The following is a 19092-nucleotide window of genomic DNA, read 5'->3' on the forward strand; positions in this document are numbered from 1 at the left end:
GTCTGTTATGCAATTATTATTTTATGTCATTTAGCTTTGTGGTTGTTGCTTGCAGTTTTTGTTTGTAGTTCACATTCTTTCTGAAGTAGAAAACACTTATTTTTGATTGTTTAAATTAAAATAAAGTTCATACATTTTGTGGATATGTTTTTCTAATGAAATAAAGTTAATTACTAGCTTTTAAATTCTCTAGACTGATTCCTCACCCTTTAGCATCATAGAAATTAAGCATGTGTCATAGCCTGCCAATTGTTGTCACCAACATTTGGCAATGAGCTGTAGCCTCTTAATATCAAATTACCAGCACAACAGAGAAAATGGTGATTGCTGTCAAACAGTGGTTACCAGAAGAATGGAGTTCATTTCATCAGCTCAATGGATGTCTTAAACATTGGGCCAGAAAATATTTATTTGTGCCATAAGACATCATGGAATAAGACTGGCATGTGCTGGCATTATTCCTGATTCTTTGTAAAGATCACTGCAGCACAGTATTTATGACACATGGGTATTGTCCACAGGCAGAAGTCTGCTTGACTGGCTTGGCTCCCAGAGCACTGTGGACATCTTACAACATGCTGTCTCCTCCCTAGTGCAGAGATGCACATTTGTATTCCAGATAAAAGTGGTAGTCAGCCTACACTGTTTTTAGGCCTTTTTTCCACAGTCATGTGACATATCTTAGTAAGAAAATTCTTGGTTCCTAGGTATTGGTGCCAGAGCTCCTATCTATAGAATTCTGCAAAATATAATTGTCTCACTGGAGATATTTTTTGTTTGCAAGTTGTTTTATTGTGACTTTGACTGTTGAATTATTTCCAGGAAAAATTCTGTTTCCCAGGCATGGGTTTTATAGGCCTGAAAAGCCTTTACAACTTTGGGCATCAGAGCTACAATAAAGATTTACACACTATGTGCCTTTTTTTTACTTAGGTGAATATCACCTTTTGATACATTGCCAAGTTTCAACGAGAAAACCTGGAGAAGCAAAGATACAGTCCCTCAAGCTTGGCTGGCATGAAAGAAACTGATGGCAGTAGATGGAACTCAGAGTTGGCTCATCTATCCACTACAATGAAAGAGTGTTTACCTCACAAGAAATCTCACAGAAAGAAACATTGCCACAAGGACCATGAAGTAGCAAGGATGTCCATAATGGCACTAATAAAAGAACAGAAAGCCAGTGCTATACAATTGTATAGGCCTAAGGGGTCTATATCATATGAGTGAATCGCACAAGTTGTGAACGCTCATAATATCGAACGTACCGGACCTCAAACTTCCTATTAGGGGGGCTGTGCCCCCCCACCCCCCACTAAATATATATTCCAACTCTGAGATCGCACTACAGTGAGGAAAGGGCAAATATCCCATTCCTCACTGTACCGCAATCTCAGAAAAAGCATGTCAAGATCCGGTACGTTTGATATTATGAGCGTTCGCAATTTGTGAGATTCACTCATATGATATAGACCCAGGCCTAAGGCTACACAGTTTGCAAGATGGTCTCCCAGACCCTTGGCTTGGCAACTGTTCTTTCTGACAGCCACTTCCTGACCCCTTTGGGGGCATATTTCAGTACCTTCAAACACATTCTCCCAGGCCTTTTACCATACAGGTACATTGGGTGTGGATGATATGTTTTATAAGGACTGATTTTGAACCCAGCATAAAAATATTAGCTCCATCCAATAAAAAGGACTTGACTAGGCTTACCCGTACTGTGCACAGTAGTAGTCAGATAGACAGGCAGGTGTATCACAGATAATTTTCCAAGAACAGCAAAGTAGTAGAAACTGAAATTCCACACTGTTCCCTTCCCCCAAAAGCTTGAGCATTTGACCAGCATATACCCACCTTTTTGCAGGTGTCATACCATGTCAGCCAGGCCTAGCCACTGCATATCAACCAAGCCTAGTCATGTTTGAGTTCAAAAAATTTGCAGAAGAGCATTGTACCATGTGGCAGAGTTTACTAAATGTCTTCACTAATTCCATCACTTTGGGTGTTTAGCCCCCAAAAAGAATTAAGAGAGTGAAGGGGATTGATCATACACCTCCCAAATATCTCCCCCTCTAAGATACAACTTGAATGAAAAAGAAACATTTTTATCATACTTTCCACAGAGGATGTCTCCTGCTGAGGAACCTTGACCACATAACTGAACACTGCACATGAGTCCGGAGAGATGTTGGATTTGAAAAAGGTATACTTGGCCTTAGCAGGTCTAGACAAGCTCAATCCTACTGCTCTACCACCTAGTTTTAGAATCTTTTATAGATGCCTTCATGGTGGCATCCTTGGTTCTGGGCATTCAACCTTCAGCGTCTAAGAAACATGACAGATTCCATAGAACTGGCAGACCTCCAAGTAGTTATATAAGAATTGGATGATGGACCCCCATTGTAGATTCCCTGGATGTTGCAAAGGGCTCTAGATTTCCTTAGAGCCCAACATTCACACAGTTGTCAGAGAGAGTGAGAGCGGGAGAGTGAGAAAGAGATACTACTACATAGGGATGGGGAAAAGGTCCATACTTGAGCCACACTTGCTTTCAGAATTATCATCTGCCATACTCACATGGTCAAGTGCCTTAATGAGACTATAAAGCAAATAAAATTGCTATCAAAAATTGATGATGATGAGGCATTGAAAGTTCAGATTTCTTGGCAAGTCTATGCAGCTCAGAATGTGGCAAACACAATGTTATTCATGTAGGTTCAAGGGAAGTGGGCATAGGATTTGTTATCAGAAGGTGTATCTGGTAAAATATCAATTTCTTCTATAGATTGTTAAAGACCAGTTTCTCAATATATCTTGAAACTGTGACCTTCTTTTTAATCCCACTACTCAAGAAATTTAAAAAAAAACAAAAAGTTGTAAGAAAATGGAAAGATGATGGAAAATGAGAAACAAATTTTCCACCCACTCATTCCCAGATAAAGGAGAACTGTACAACCAAACTACGTCTCTGCAACAGATAGAAGACCGGGATCAGCAGGATAGGCAGAAGAGGTGCATTTGAAAAACAAAAATGGCAGGGCAAGAGAAAGATAAGCCTAATAGGCATTCAGGTAATAGCTACATGGGGTTTTCAGACGACCATGACACTATAAGACATAATGTCCCTCATTCCTTCCCCTTCCACCACCTCAGCAAGCCCCTTCTTCTTCCTCATGTAAGGCTGACTGATCCTTTTCAGGGAAAATTGTTTGAAGAGTGCTTCAAAAAATGGGCATTATCTCTTTGGTCTCTTGAGTAGATTTCAAGTCCCTCTGTTCTTTCATAGCAATGCCTTCAATCTCATTGGATCATGTTGAGTTGGCCTTACCCCTCCTCAACCTCCCCCTACCTTATGGGACCATAGAAAAGGCTCTCAGGGTAGAAGAAGGGAAGGGGGTTTTATACTAGACTCTTCCTGGTTCCCAAAAGAGATGGTTTGTATAGTCCTACATTAGGCCTGTCAAAAGTCAGGGGGTTCCAAAGTTCAAATTTCTCACCCCATAGTCCTTTTTCTCCTTATTGATGCTTGGAATATTCATGGTCACTCTGGACTTCACAGATGCATATCTACATATGCCTTTGTACATGAAGCACTTGACATTAAATTTCAGATTCAAGAATGGGGATTCCCACTTCCAGTTTATGTTCATACCCTTTGGGCTATTCTTTGCTCCCAGGGTGTTCAAAAAGTGCTTGGCTTCTATTTATATTCCTAAGAATCAAAGGCATCTGTCACTCGTCCTTTCAGGATAAAACAGACGAGCATTCATGGGTTCTGTTCAAGCAGCTTTATTATGTACAAGCACATCAGGATTGAGGCTTAATAACTTTAACTTAGATAAACTTATAAACAAACTAGCTGTTACAGTCATACATGCTCACACTCTGGCTGCACTCTCAAAATGGCACTGAAGCTAGCACATACTTGCTATTTATATGCACGTGCCATCATTGGAATGCTTCTTAAAGGTACAACATACACACACACTATTCTCCATCCTCCCTCTTTGAGAAATGAGTCATGCAATACTGACGATATTAATTGACATGCAAATGGTACAAATAATTCTTTGTCATGCAATTATACAGAACTGGCTACATATAGACAATTATGTCCATGTTGCTGTGTATTCCACACTAGGTCTGGAAATATGACCAAATCATATGACATAGAAATTAGAATTAGGTCTAGCAACTAGGACTGTCTCTGCTGAATGTTCAACTTTGGGGACATCAGGAACATCATCAGAAATGGCAGTAGAAGTTAAGACATGTTCTGCAACAGAAACATTGTCTGGATTGCTCTGTATCACAGGAACAATTCTGCGATATCGATTCTGGTACAAGAGTGATTTTTCTTGTACTCCACTCCCTCAGATTCTACGAAGTAGGATCTTTTCTCAGTACAAATACCTGTTACTTGACCAATCCAGTCGAAACCTTTTGCCATTTGTATCCTCACTGTCTCTCCTTCTTTCAGTGAACGAAGAAATCTGCTTGGTTTATCATAGCTAGATTTCTGGAAAGAATGCTTTCTGAATAGTTGGGGTCTGATTGTTCTGCTGTTCCTAGCTTTAGGCCTCAACAAACTGGAACTGATAGGCAACGTTATTCTGGTTTGCCTAGATAGAAGTCTCTGAGCAGGCGAGCCAAGTATTTTGTCACGGGGTATGTTTCTGAAATTAAGTAAGTTCTAAAAGACATCGGTATTATCATGCTTTGACTTCTGTAATAATTGCTTTGCACTCTGTACTGCTCGTTCAGCTTCTTCATTTGACTGTGGGTATTCTGGGCTATTTTTAGTATGTACAAAGTGCCATTCTTTTGCAAATTTCTGAAACAACTGACTGGTAAATTGGGTACCATTGTCAGAAATAACTTTGTGTGGACTACCATGGACTGAGAAATGATGTTTCAACGTAGTGATAACAGCAGTGAATGTTAGATTAGGTAGTAAATCAATCTCAAACCAGTTGAAATAAGAGTCTACCAACACTAAGTAATGTTGATTGTTCCACTCGAATATATCAGTGGATACTGTTGACCAAGGTAGTTCAGGAACTTGACTTAGCTGAAGTGGTTCTTTTTGCAAATGCGGTTTATTGCTATTGCATACTGAACAAGAAGAAAGTACTTTATGACTGTCTTTTAATAGAGAAGGCCAAAATACTAGTTCTCTTACCCTTCTTTTGGTATATTCGGACCCTGGGTGACCACAATGCAAAATCTGGATATATTCACTTTGTAAGGAAGCAGAAACAACAATTTTAGACCTTTGAAAATAATGCCATCTTCCATCAACATCTCATCTCTGTAAGGAAATTAAGTTTGCACTTCAGGTGGTACACTAGATTGCTTTGATGGCCATCCAACATTAATGTAGTGGCTGAACTTTTGTAAAACTGGATCAGTCTTTGTATGATCTCTCAGCTCATCAAGTCTCATGGTAGAAAAATTACACACTTCCATGACATCAAAGTCAAACTTCTCTGCATTAAGCTGTCCCATTGTATTTCTGGGCAATCTGAATAAGGTATCAGCCAGATAAAGACGTTTGCCTTTAGTATAGATCATTTTGAAGTCGTACTTTTGCAATTTGAGCATCATTCTTTGTAATCTCGCTGAAGCTGAATGCATAGGCTTCTTTAAAATAGTGACTATGTTGGTGATCAGGCTCAGTCTGAAAAGCTCGACCATAAATATAATCATGAAACTTTGAACATGCAGATACTATTGCCAAAAGTTCTTTCTCAGTCTGAGCATATTGCATTTCAGTTTGGGTAAGAGATCTAAATGCATAGGCTACTGGCCTGCCTTCTTGAAGAATAACTGGGCCAAGACCAAACCTTGAAGCATCACAGGAAAAGATTACTGATTTATTGACATTATAGCATCTTAATCTAGGCGGGATGGCAGTTTTCTGCTTAAGGACTTCAAATGCTCTCTGGTGCTGTTACAACCAAGACCATGTAACATTTTTGCTTGTCGCATCTCTCAAAGGTGCTGTCAACTCACTGAAGTGTGGTATAAACTTGCCAAAGTATTTGACCATACCAACAAAATGTAGACCATGAACATTATCTTGTGCTGGCATCTCAGGAATGGCTGCTTGCTTGGATGGGTCCGGTTGCAAACCAGTGCTAGTAAATAAATGACCTACATATGTAACTTCTGGTAGTCTGAATTTGCACTTCAAAGGAATGAGCTTTAAGTTCACATCTAGGTCTCTGTCTTGAACTCTTTTAAGATTTCTATCATGCTGTGCTTCACCATTGCCTTCAGCCAATAAATCATTTACTATTATGGCACAAGAATAACCTGAAAAACTTCGCTCCGTTGCATGCTGAAAGACTTCACTTGCAGAATCTATTCCAATGGCATCCTGAGGAATATGTATCTTCCAAATGGGGTACTGCAAGTAGTCAATAATGAAAATTTGTGATCAAGCATCACGTGCCAAAATTAACTTTTTCATCTAAGACAGAAAAACAGTGGCATTCGGTATTAGGGCTATGACTTCCTCGACTGTACTCATGGGATGATGTGGTCTCTTTAATGCTTTGTTCAAATCTCTTGGGTCAATGCATATTCTGATTTCGTCTGAACCTTTTTTGTGGGCTGCTACCATGAATGACACACATTCAGTTGGCTCTATAAATGGAAAAATTGCACCATGCTGCACCATTTTATCCAACTGAGCTTTGACCCTATTCTACATAGCTATTGGAAATTTTCTTGCCTGTCTGACCTCCGGACTAACATCCGGGTCTAACTTCATAGAATACACAACTGGAGGTTTGCCTAACTTGTCGTCAAAAACATCAGCATACTCTGAGAAAATAGCTTCAGTAAAACTGGAACTAGGAGATGTGCTTATATGATGGTAAAGGAAAGCAAATTCATTCTCAAACTGTCTCTGAGACCCAATAATGACTGCACAGGTCTTCGGACTACATAGAACAAGAAGTTGTAACTGTTCCTAACCAAATAACATGAAATCAGTATTGAGCCTTTGGTCTGAATTTCTTAACCTCCCTAAGCAACAAGTTTTGCACAAATGACCACATTAAGTTGCTCACCAGCTCTCACCTTAGCAAATGTGCCTACTGACATAACATTACACTTTGAACCAGTGTCTACTTTGAGTTTGGTGGATTTACCATTGATCTGGACAATGCAAAACACTTTATTCTTTGCCAGCAAATTCACTGCATCAACCTTTTCACCAATCACTGACACTATCTAAGTAGAAAGCAGAATTGCAGCTCTTTATATGATCAACTTGCTTTTTTCAGTGACCTTTCTTTATAACTGTGTGAGGTTTACTTGATTTGCAAAACTTTTGAAAATGGTTCCATTTTTTACACTTGTGGCATTGCTGACCAAATGCTTAACGTTTTTCTCTTTTAGACTTATGATTGGCACCACAATTGCAACAGTTAACAGTCAAGCCTGAACTGGGTTTTCGTGACTCACCCTTGTACTGCACTGAACATGTCCTTTTCATAGTACGTGCTGGAAAACTTTGGTTTTTACCTGGGGAGCCTGCAGGGATGGCAAGTGCCATGTGCTTAGGCCTGCTTCTACTAGCCACATGTTGCACGCTGTCTACATTCGGTCTGGAGCCCACCAAAACTATGCTCTTATCACTTGCAAACATACTTGTGTGCCTTTCTATAACTTCATGGATTTGACAAATCTCAATAGCTTTGCTCAGCATTAAATCACTGTCGCAAAGCAAAATCTTTCTCACTGCAGCACTATTAATACTACACATATGCCTGTCCTTTATTAACTCATCTTTTAAGTCACCAGACTTACACACTGTAGCTTTGTTTCCCAGGTCAGCAATATAAGCTTCAAAAGTTTCCCCTTGCTTTTGATCTCTTGTGTAAAACAAATGCCTCTCTAATGTAACATTTGTCTGGAGGTTACACATTTCCCTGAATTTGCATTTCAAACACACTGGGTCTTCCCTTGATTCAACCTGTACAACAATATGATGGTTTTCACCTTCTCCCTCATATACTGCCGATGCATACACAAATGAATGCTCTCTTTCAATGGCTTCTGATTCTGCTAAGTTTAGCAAAATGAATGCCCTGGTGCATACATCTTTGTCAGAATAAGTTACTTGTATAAAAATATCATACTCTTGCTCAAATATTCTCCAGTTCTCTGCAATATTCTGATCAAATACAAGTGGTGATAGCTTGCGAAATCTGTCTGCCATATTAACACATACCAGTAAAGGCTTTTCCAAATATGCACACACATACACACATATACATATGCCAGAAATTTATGCCAGTACTTGTAACTATGCCTAGTAGCAGACCAAGCCTCTGAATAACTGAACTTTGCAAAATAAGTGTCTTGGGCACAAGAATATTCGTGAAATCACTGTACTGTAAGAAATCACCTCTTATTAGTGTAAGAAACATTTCACAATAGCTGCACTGTGTGAATAAACCGGGCAGAAGAAGCTCAGAGTAAGAGACATTTCAAAGTAATTGCACTTTGCGAATAAACAGTACACAGCACACTGAAACTTTCCCAAAATGGCTATACTTTGCTAAATAACTCTACAGTGCAAGAAACGCTCTGTAATGGCAACACCCCCAGCACAAGAAACTTTTCTAAATGGCTGTATTTTGATGGCATCTTACGAAATAGTTGCACTTTGCACACAAACTCTTTGAAATAAATGTTTGAAATGCATGCACAGTAATAAGCATACACTGTAAGCACTTTTACACACTTGAGATACTTCGAATAACTCTAGTTATGCCCTGAATACAATGCGAAATAGGAGTTATGCCAAAATACAGTACTTTTCCAAAAAACATTCATTCACCTTGCTTTATTTATGCTTAATGTGCCCTTTTTGCTCATTATTATATTCGTTTTGCTCGTTTAATCTTTTTTCATGCCCATGATACTTTTCTTGTTCTCGTTTTACTCTAAACATGCCTGTTGTACTTTAAACACGCTTGTTTTGCAATTCTGTGTTAATTTCTGACACTTTATGTGCTTTTCTGATAATTGTTTTATCAAATATCTTAATTTTAAATGTTTCATTTAATTAAAAAGCTTTTTGTGCCTCTTGCTTGTTTAATAATATGGTTTGCACCCTTGTAATGATCTGTTTTTTCTTTTTTTAATAAATAAACCATTCAAGCAAGTTTTCATTACCTTTGGTTCATTTCTGGCCCTTTTTTGTGCTCGTTTTTCCTTCACTGTCAACTCTGCACCTCATAACTCTAAAAAGCAGTCTCTGGAATCCTGGTTCTGATACCATGTCACTCGTCCAGTCAGGATAAAACAGACGAGCCTTTGTGGGTTCTGTTCAAGCAGCTTTATTATGTAGAAACACATCAGGATTGAGGCTTAATAACTAGCTTGGATAAACTTATAAACAAACTAGCTATTACACTCATACATGCTCAGTCTCTGGCTACACTTTCAAAATGGCACTGAAGTTAGCAGGTGCTTGCTGTTTATATGCCTGTGCCGTCCTTAGAAATGCTTCTTAAAGGTACAGCATACGCACACTATTCTACAGCAACTGTATTGTTTTTTTTTATCTGAAGAACTATTTGTTGCAGGGTGACTCTAGGAAAGTTCTGCAGGGAAAACTTCAATTTGCCCTCTAATCCTTACAGAACTTGGAGGTTATCCCTGAACTTTCTGAAGTCCACCCTGATTCCTAGTACTTTCAGAATCTTTCTGGGAAAAACCCTGGGTATGGCATTATTCAGGGCGTTCCTACTATTAGAAAAGGTGATCTCCCTTGGAAACATTTTCTTGTATGACTGAGAAAATCTGTGATAGCAAGGGATTTGGTCAGCTCCCTAGGGTTTATGGTATCCAGCATTTTTGTAGTGCCCCTTGCAAAACTCCATATGTGGAAAATCCATTGATATCTGAAGGCCTGATGGGAGCAGCATCTCTTATTCTCTTACTCCATAGAGAAGGATTTATCTATCCTTTTATGTATTCGGCAGGAATGAGCTTCTAAGATCAGGACAAACGTGAGCATGATTTTTCACTCCCCCTATGCACAATCAGAACCTGATAATGTATGCATCAGACAATATTTGGGCTCTCACTCCAGTAATCTTAGGGTGCAGAGTCAGTAGTCTCCTCTGCAGGAGACATTACATATCAATGCCAAAGAAATGTTGGCTGTAATCATAGCTTTCAAGGCCTTCACAACAGCCTGGAAATCTAGAGTACTGCTGTTGACCACAGACAAATCCATAGTTGTGTGTTACATAAACAGGGATGTGAGTACTTGGGATTCCCACATTTTGTTGATGGTTCTTTACAATGGATAGTGAAAAAGCTGGTACAGTTGATCTGACTGAAAATCAGCTATTTGAAATTATCTACTTTTTATGAGATTAAGGAACATTGGGAATCAAATAATTTGCCCTTTCCCCACTGTAGTTTCATCTGTGAGGTGGAGTATATAATTAGTAGGGGATGTAGGGGTGCAGAGGACCTTGTACTGTGTAAAATTATTTATTTATTTTTTTTTTAGTTTTTGTGTTTCAAACTTTTGAGTTCAATGATATGAGGTCCTGGACTTTGACATTTTGAAGAAATTCCATGTATCTGGCAACTTATACCCCATCTGTCGACTAGTAATGTAAATTTGGAAGTTAGAGCATAGATGAGTGTAAGGCATCCTAAGTGCCTTCAGAGTTCACCAAGGTAGTGGACACCCTAAGCAGAATGTTGACCAAGAACCATGAGTGACATTTGAACAGAAGCCCCAGAAAAATGGAGGTGGGTAGCAGAGGTAGAGTTGTTCACATTCAGAAATAACCACTAGCTGCAGAAGTTTTGTACAAGATTTTCATGGAAGAAAGCATAGATGGTGGATGCCTTCTATTTCTCAGAAAACAGGCTCTTGCTTTATGTGTACCTTGTCATCTTTTCTACCCAGAGTAATGCAAAAGGTTGGGCTGTACAGACCTAGGATAATTCTGCAGCTATGTGCCCCTATGAGTGAGAGGAGCCTGCTTGTGCAAAGATATCTACAGAGTTTTGAGAGCTGGACAAGTCTGGAAGGAGTCTGCCTCTGGTGAATTACATTATATTGTGAAGACTTCTGCAAAAATGATCCTACTGGAAGATCTGCTGTTATGCTGCATGTACTCAAATAGCTGTATTTTATCGAGTGTCACAAATGACTAGAAAATCACTGCTATATATCAGTAAACTGAGAGTCTTAAACCATTTTTAAAAGAATCTGTCTGGCCTATTTTTTATGACTCACTAATATGTATTTATTTATTTGTACTTGTTTACTGGGAATGTCTGAATGGGCTGTACAGGGCCCTTTTCATCAGTGGCCCATGGAAAATGTTCCAAAGAGTACATCAGGTCACACACAAGCAGTATTTACATACAGGCAAACTCAAGAATAGAACATCAGTAAATTAGGAAATACAATGGTGTTTGTACCAATTCATAGATATTCCAAGGCTGCTGAGTGTCATCACCATTTTTGCCTTGCTAGTACCCTTCCACAGGCAACACCCCCTTTCTCCAGGAGGATCATACTGGTCAGCTCTGGACTAAATGTGTGGATACCCATCCAGTCATCTTGTTTATGTTTAAAGGATGACAGTGAGTTGCACTACTTAACATGCAGGGAAAGTTTGTTCCAGAGGTTTGGGTGGCGCTGGGTTATAAAACTGTCCCTCCATTGTGTTTTATTTATGTGTTGGTAAACATTTAGGTCTCTGGTTCTAATACTGGTGGAGATATTGGACTTGCAGAGAAGCAGGGAGTCCAAGACAATTGGGTCTCTAATGGAATAATAAACAAGACAGAGATCTTACCTTAAAAGTCTGTAAGAGACTGAATAAAGGGATAGAGCTTCCAGCCTTTATTGATAGCTTAGGGACTTCAGGCCTATGATTATTTTGGTTAGAAATGTTTGGGGACTTCTAACTGTTTGATATGTTTAGTGAGATACATCCCAAAGGGGGCATTCTATTTGAGAAATTGGCCTGATCAGTACCGAGTATAAGGAAGTAATTGGTAACCATTTGAAATATAGAGACCCGCATAACTGACTTGCATATACTAAGTCTAGAATTGCCATTTCTTAGAATATTCCCTTTTCTCTGTGGTATGGTGATCTTGGAGTTGCTATTTATAAGTTTGAGGGGTGTAGGGGGCTTGTCCCCTACATCATAGGTTGCACAGGGGTTTGCACCCTCCAGAAAAGAAGTTTAAAGAAGGACTCTTGGATTTTTGGTCTGCTTTTTTTTTGGTATGCGGGGTATCAACATTTCAATAGGGAGCCAAGTGATTACCTCTTTAGAACTTGATGATATTTCTTTGGTAATTAGCTGGACTAAATAAAAGGATTTTTTGTCAACTGTTGTTACATGATGGACAAAAGAGAGGGGACTATCAACCCAAGTATCTAGGTCCTTAACTACATTATTTTGTAGAGGTGTGTTGTCTTGACAGTTTACTATCAAATGACTGAAAATCAAAAGACTGAATCCCAAAAAGAGTGATAATTCAAAATATTGAATGATGGAATTTGCCCCTTCTCCACTGTCGTGCGATCTTGGAGATGGTATATATATTTAGCAGGGGGTCACATGAGGAGAGCAGGCGGGCTTGCCTCTTGCATTAAAAATGTATTCAATATTTTGAATTTTCAGTCTTTTTGGGATTTAGTTTTTTGTTTTTCAGTCATTTGATAGTAAACTGTCTTGACAGTATTAAGAGAGGAGAGAAAAAGAGAACAGAGATTGAGTTTTTTACCAAAAGTGATGATGCTACATTTTTTACATTTAGTTTGAATCCATTTTAGTATACCAAGAGTTTACTAGGGCAAGTTCTTTTTGGAGGATTTGTGTGTCCTAGGGTGACTTACAACAACCCCCAGTTTACACTTGTTTGCAGATTTTGTTAACCAGAGATCTTGGCTCTCTGCTTGGAGAGCTGAGAAGTAAATACCAAAAAGGAAATGTCCCAGCACTGAGTCCTGAGGGACACTGCTGATCACTTTCATACTTTCTGATGAGGCATCTGTACCTCACACTGTTTTGATTCTATCTATCAGCCAGTTTACTATCCATCTTAAAACATATGGGTTGAGTTTTAAACCATTTAGCTCTTCCATGAAGCCAGCATGGGGAATTCTGTCAAAGGCTTTAGCCAGCTCAAGATATGCCTGTGCAGTACATGGCCACTGTCTATGGCCTCTGTAACCCTTTCAAGAAATGTACCTGATTAAATAGACAAGGTCTGCCTTTCACAAAACCAGACTGCCAGAGGTCAAGTCAAGTAAGTTTCTTAGTATCACATTTTATGAGGTCAGTTACAATATGTTCCATGGCTTTCTAGATGAGGCTCATGAGAATGATAGGTCTGTAATTACCCAGGTAATTAAAGAGGAACACATGATTAATAAAACAATGTTAAACTATGGACAGAAACACAAGAGACGCTCATGTTGCTCTACATATAAAGTCAAGTAAAACTTCTTAATCAACGTAAAACAGTTACATAGTCAATTACAAATATAGAAATAATAAAATGTTAAGAAGCCCATTGGGAGAAAAATGTGTATACGTGTTGATAGACATTGACTTGTGAATGCAAGTGACTATTAAGAATATATAATGTAGGTTTCACATGCAATAAGAAATTTTGAAGAAACTAATTTTAGAATAGTTTATGGAAAAGAGAAACATTATTATAGGTAAGGCGGGGGATGCTGCTGTTGATATGCCTAGAGTCATTGCAGTTTGGTAAGAGATTGGTAATGTTCAATGTGATATTCAATGAATGAAAAGTTATAGATTATATAGACAGTTATAGTTTAAGATAAATTAGAGGGCACTATTGAACAGATTTAACAGGGCAAGTAGTCAGTAGGTCTGCTTTCCTGTTTTTTTGTTTTTCTTTTTTCTTTCTTTGTGGTTTATTTTTTGTGAGAGGGGGTTGGTGGGATTTGTACCCATTAAATCATACTATATTAATGACATACTGGAGATGTTAACTGATTTAGAAAAGAGAGAAGTGTTTCTTATTAAAACTGAATGCACTTTTATTACTGTACTGTCTTGCTTCTGCCATGCATTGGGAGATGTCATACAAAGTAATGCTTATGCTCTTGAGTAAGAGGATAGCATGACCCAACAATGATTATATTTTGATTTTTGTTGTCTTTATTAGGAACATACCAGGGGCAGTGGATTGGAGGGATGCGTCATGGATATGGAATCCGAAAGAGTGTCCCATATGGAATGGCTGCTGTTATTTGGTCTCCACTAAGGACATCAATAAACTCCTTGAGAAGTGAGCACAGTAATGGTACAGCTCTGCACCATGACACATCACCAGGTTCAGCAGGGAGCCCTGTTGTTTCACGAGGTGGTTTTGTTCTGACAACACATAGTGATGCTGAACTCCTTAAGAACAAAAAGAAAGGGATCTTCAAACGTTCCCTCCTGAGTGGTCTCAAACTGCGTAAATCAGAATCTAAAAGCTCCTTGGCTAGCCAGAGGAGCAAGCAGAGCTCCTTCCGGAGTGAGGCAGGTGTAAGTACGGTCAGCTCTACAGCCAGTGACATCAACTCAACCATCAGCCTTGGAGAGGGGGAGACAGATCTCTCTGTTATTGAAGATGATATTGATGCCACTACAACAGAGACGTACCTTGGAGAGTGGAGGAATGATAAGCGAACAGGCTTTGGAGTGAGCCAGCGTTCTGATGGACTCAAGTATGAAGGGGAATGGGTAGGCAATAAAAGACATGGTTATGGATGCATGACCTTTCCAGATGGGACCAAAGAGGAAGGGAAATATAAACAGAATGTCCTAGTAAGTGGAAAGAGAAAGAACTTAATACCACTGAGGGCAAGCAAAATCCGAGAAAAGGTTGATCGGGCAAAAGAGGCAGCTGAGAGAGCAGCTGCAATTGCAAAACAGAAAGCAGAAATTGCTGCTTCCAGGTAGGAAAACAAATCAAGTTATTCCTTGGATACACAAATAAAGCATTGTTAATATATTAAATGTCACTTTAGTTGCAGTATAAATGCTGATGTAGAAAGCAATTACCCTTGAAATCTGACTTTGTCAGAAAGGCAAACTAGTCCTATCTAGTCTTCTTGTTGACATTTCCTTTTCAGATGACTCAGGCCTTGTTTTGTAACTATTAACTATTGTGCATATATTCCTGGATTGAACATGCTTTCCTGCCTGACGTGTATTTATCCAACTTCTCACAGTCTTGTCTGCTCATGTAGTTTGGTCCAGTTGTTCATACCACTTTCTCCAGAGGAACATTTCCATATTTCTGTCTGTTTTATTGCATGTTTTTGTGCTTAAAAAGTTTGAAAAAACATTTGTAACTGCACTTTTTCCCCACAGGTATGGTATTTGAAAGTCTCAGTTACATTTTGACACAAAAAGATTGCACCATTTTGATTACTGCCTCCTGTACTAGTTTCACTTGACTCATGATCTGCACAGACAAAATATAAAGTACTGCATCCCATACTCCGGGTGAGGCAGTGTGTGTGTGTGTGTGTGTGTGTGTGTGTGTGTGTGTGTGTGTGTGTGTGTGTATGTGTGTGTGTGTGCGCATGTGTGTGTATCAGTGAACACCCTTGTCTTGCTAGAAAATCTTTTTTAAGCAGCCTTTTGCTAATATTTTTTTCTGACTTTTATTTATTTATTTGTCTACCAGGTGAATAGACTTGTGCCAAGACACTTATTTTAGCCATGAGCCACAAACAAGACACTTTTTTCTGTATCTTTTACTTTTGTGGTTGATAACTATTAGCCATCACCCCACACAGGTTTTAAACCCATTCCTTTGTGGGTTCAGCAGGTCCTGCCTATACCTGACTGGGTGCCAGCTGAAACGAATTGTTATCCAGGCAGCCACAGAGAAGTCTATGCTCACTCTTCTTGCCTGATCTTTTGCCTATTGCTAAGAGAGGAATGTTCTCATCCCAATGGGCTGATGGCCTATCAACATTCTGCAGACTGTGACTGCTCCTATCTTATGACTAACCCTAATTATCTCCAGGCTGGGGAAATACATGACACTCCATACCCATCCATACCCAACCATATCTTACTTTGGCAAAGTATACGGGCATTTCTATTGTGACTTAGCCCCTCCTCTAAGTAGCTAATTTGAGCACCACCTCATCAGCATGGGTTTTTTAACACTCCCCACCAATGACATACACATGGTATGACATACATAACACAAACACACACACACACACACACACACACACACACACACACACACACACACACACACACACACACACACACACACACACACACACGCACACACGCACACACACACACACACCCCCTGTGGAATTGCCAAGTCTATGTTATCGAGTCAGTGGTCACTGTTCAAGCCAAGAACCATGCAAACACAAAATGGTGTTCAACAGGGTACAAAAAACAACCTTCATAAACAAAGCATACACCCCAGAGACACACTTGAGTCAATCCAAAAATAAAATTTAGTCCATACACAAATATACACAGTTAAGCACTTTTGTCCCTAGAACAGGAACTTCATCAGAAAAAGTAAAAAACATTTCTTCGTCACATCCGGTTTAAATAACAGACCCAAGAGGCACATGATACAAGTCAGCTGATGAAAATTAACAATCAATTCACCCTACCAGGTGCACAAATTCATTTAAAGCAATTAAATAATTCCTCATATCAAACTAGATAAAATAGTAAACAGCAGACTATTAACCCATCCACATGTACTTAGTAAAGGCACACAATTTTACAATACAAGCTAGCAAAACCATTGCATTAAGTTCAGGGAATTTGTATGCATTCAAAACAATCTGTCAGTACAGTTCCCTCTTTTCTAACATTTCACTCCATGATCTCCCCTTGGGTTTCTATCAACCCTTTCCACATTAAAGAATAAAAAACAATGTGAGGCAAATTTCAGTTAGTATCCTTACACTTAGTGATATCACTTAGGTGTTCGTAAATACGTTCTTTTATTTTTCACTCAGTTTTACCCATATATAAAGAGGGCCGTTGTTATCATTTTGCTATATACACCACCCCTTTAGTCACCTTCTGACCTTTTACCCAGATACTGTCATTCACCAAACAGAGGGATATTGGGAACATGAACCATACTTATATGTACCCATCCTTAAAGTTTTGTTCAGAATCCCATTGCCCTGCTCCAGAAACATTTACCTGTCTTATTCTATTGAGGGTTTCAAACTTACTTTCTTATAAAAGTCATTATTAACATAAAATAGCCCCCAATTTTTTTCCAAAGTATTCTTAATATTAAAACTGTCAAGTGAGAAAGAAATAACCATAGCTTTTTCATACGTATTTGTAACACCATTGTTTGTCTGATACATATTGCTATTCCCCTGCTCATAAATTAAGGGCACAAAAAACACAGTTTTTTTCTTTTTGTAACCACTTCATGCCTAAGGAGGTTTTCAAACCATAAAGGATATCCCCTATTGACAAACGTATTTGTCAGTTTGTCGCATTCAGTCAGAAAGGATTCTCATTTAGACACCATTCTGGCCAACCTGACAGATTGACTTTTACTATGACCTTCTTTTGATGTCTAGGGTGGCAACTTGTAAAATGAAGCATACAATTAAAATATATTGCCTTTCTAAAAATATTCGACACTAGTCTTTTGTTATCAAAATCCTTCAAAATTAACACATCCAAATAGTTAATTGAAGTACTATCCACTGTTTAAGTAAATTTCAAAAAAAAAAAAAAATGGTAGTATTATTAATATAGTCAAAAAAAAAGTCTATTTTTGATGGAGTATCTTGCCAAATAATAAATATATCATCCAGGAATCTAGCATAAAATGTCCATGAAGAAATGAACAAACAATTAACCAGAAACATTTCTTCCATTGTGCCATGGCAATGTTAACAAATATAGGTGCACACATCACTCCTGTTGCTGCATCTGTCTTCTGACGAAAAAGTAATTCTCAAAAAACAAATAGTTATAAGATAGAATGATATCCATTAAATCAGTGAAGATTTTGCCTCTCTAACCCATATTTTCAGTTAAAAATTCATAAAACCACTCCAAGCCTAGCCTGGATAAAATCACTGTATAAAGATCTTTCCCATTCATAGTACAAAAAAACCAAAGAATCACTATATGCCATCTTTCCACATTTAATCAAAAAGTCCCATGAGTCCCTTCTTAAGTATGGGAATGAAGTGACACCATCTTTCAGTTTTGGAATCCAAATATTTGGCAATGGGGTATGTTTTAGACCAAGGAGTTTCCACAATTGTTCATAGCTGGGGGAGGGGGTTCTCAAATTGTTATGTAACTTAGAGATGCCAAAATTGGTAGGTAAAGGAAGATCTTTCACAATCAATGCCAAGTGAATCTGCTCTGCAATCTGCCCATGCATCACCATGTCAAAAAGTAACATGTCTATCCTATAATATGTTACAAAAAATTTGTTTTTCTATACCTCCTCCTATGAATTATCATATAACAACTCTGACATTTTATTAATAAAGTTTGTTCTAGTATAGTGACCACCCCCTCTTTTGTCAAGTTTCATAACCTGTAAATTTCAGTTGGAACATAAATAAAATAATAATATTCCCTTTGGGGCATATTGTAAAAAAGATGGCATATGGGTTACATAGCAAATTCCTAACATCAAGGTCACAGACCTTATCAAAGCAATGCAACAAAGGGTGTATAGGCTGATTAAATGTACTGGGTCTTGTAAGTTCATTCATTGCCACTGAGGCCCCAGAATCTGAGTCAAACAGTAGGTTAAAATTAAGCTTTCTTATATATAACTTAAAATCAGGTTTCAAAAGGGAAACCCTTCTAGCAGGAACCAAAATAAAACATTTTGACAATAATTAAGCAACATCTTAATATCTACAAAACTACAATTGTACACATTAAAGTCACTATTACAATTGGAGACCGTGTCCAATAATTTGAAGTGACACCCTGATCCCGTGTGCAAAAATGGGAAATAGGGGTTGTGGTTGGATGGATGGATGTTGGACCCAGT

General features: G+C 38.5%; 1 protein-coding gene across 1 annotated transcript in view; it reads left to right on the top strand.

Moving 5' to 3' along the window:
- LOC122808598 (junctophilin-3-like) overlaps positions 1-19092 on the top strand; it is a 1013050-nt gene that overhangs the window by 45134 nt on the left and 948824 nt on the right. Inside the window, exon 3 of the mRNA XM_044079555.1 lies at positions 14221-14998. Coding sequence (XP_043935490.1) covers positions 14221-14998 — 778 coding nt within the window. The remainder of the gene's footprint in view (positions 1-14220; positions 14999-19092) is intronic.

Source organism: Protopterus annectens, chromosome 8.part0 (assembly GCF_019279795.1).
Source record: "Protopterus annectens isolate FY-2018-M chromosome 8.part0, PAN1.0, whole genome shotgun sequence".
Classification (NCBI taxonomy): Eukaryota; Metazoa; Chordata; order Ceratodontiformes; family Protopteridae; genus Protopterus; species Protopterus annectens.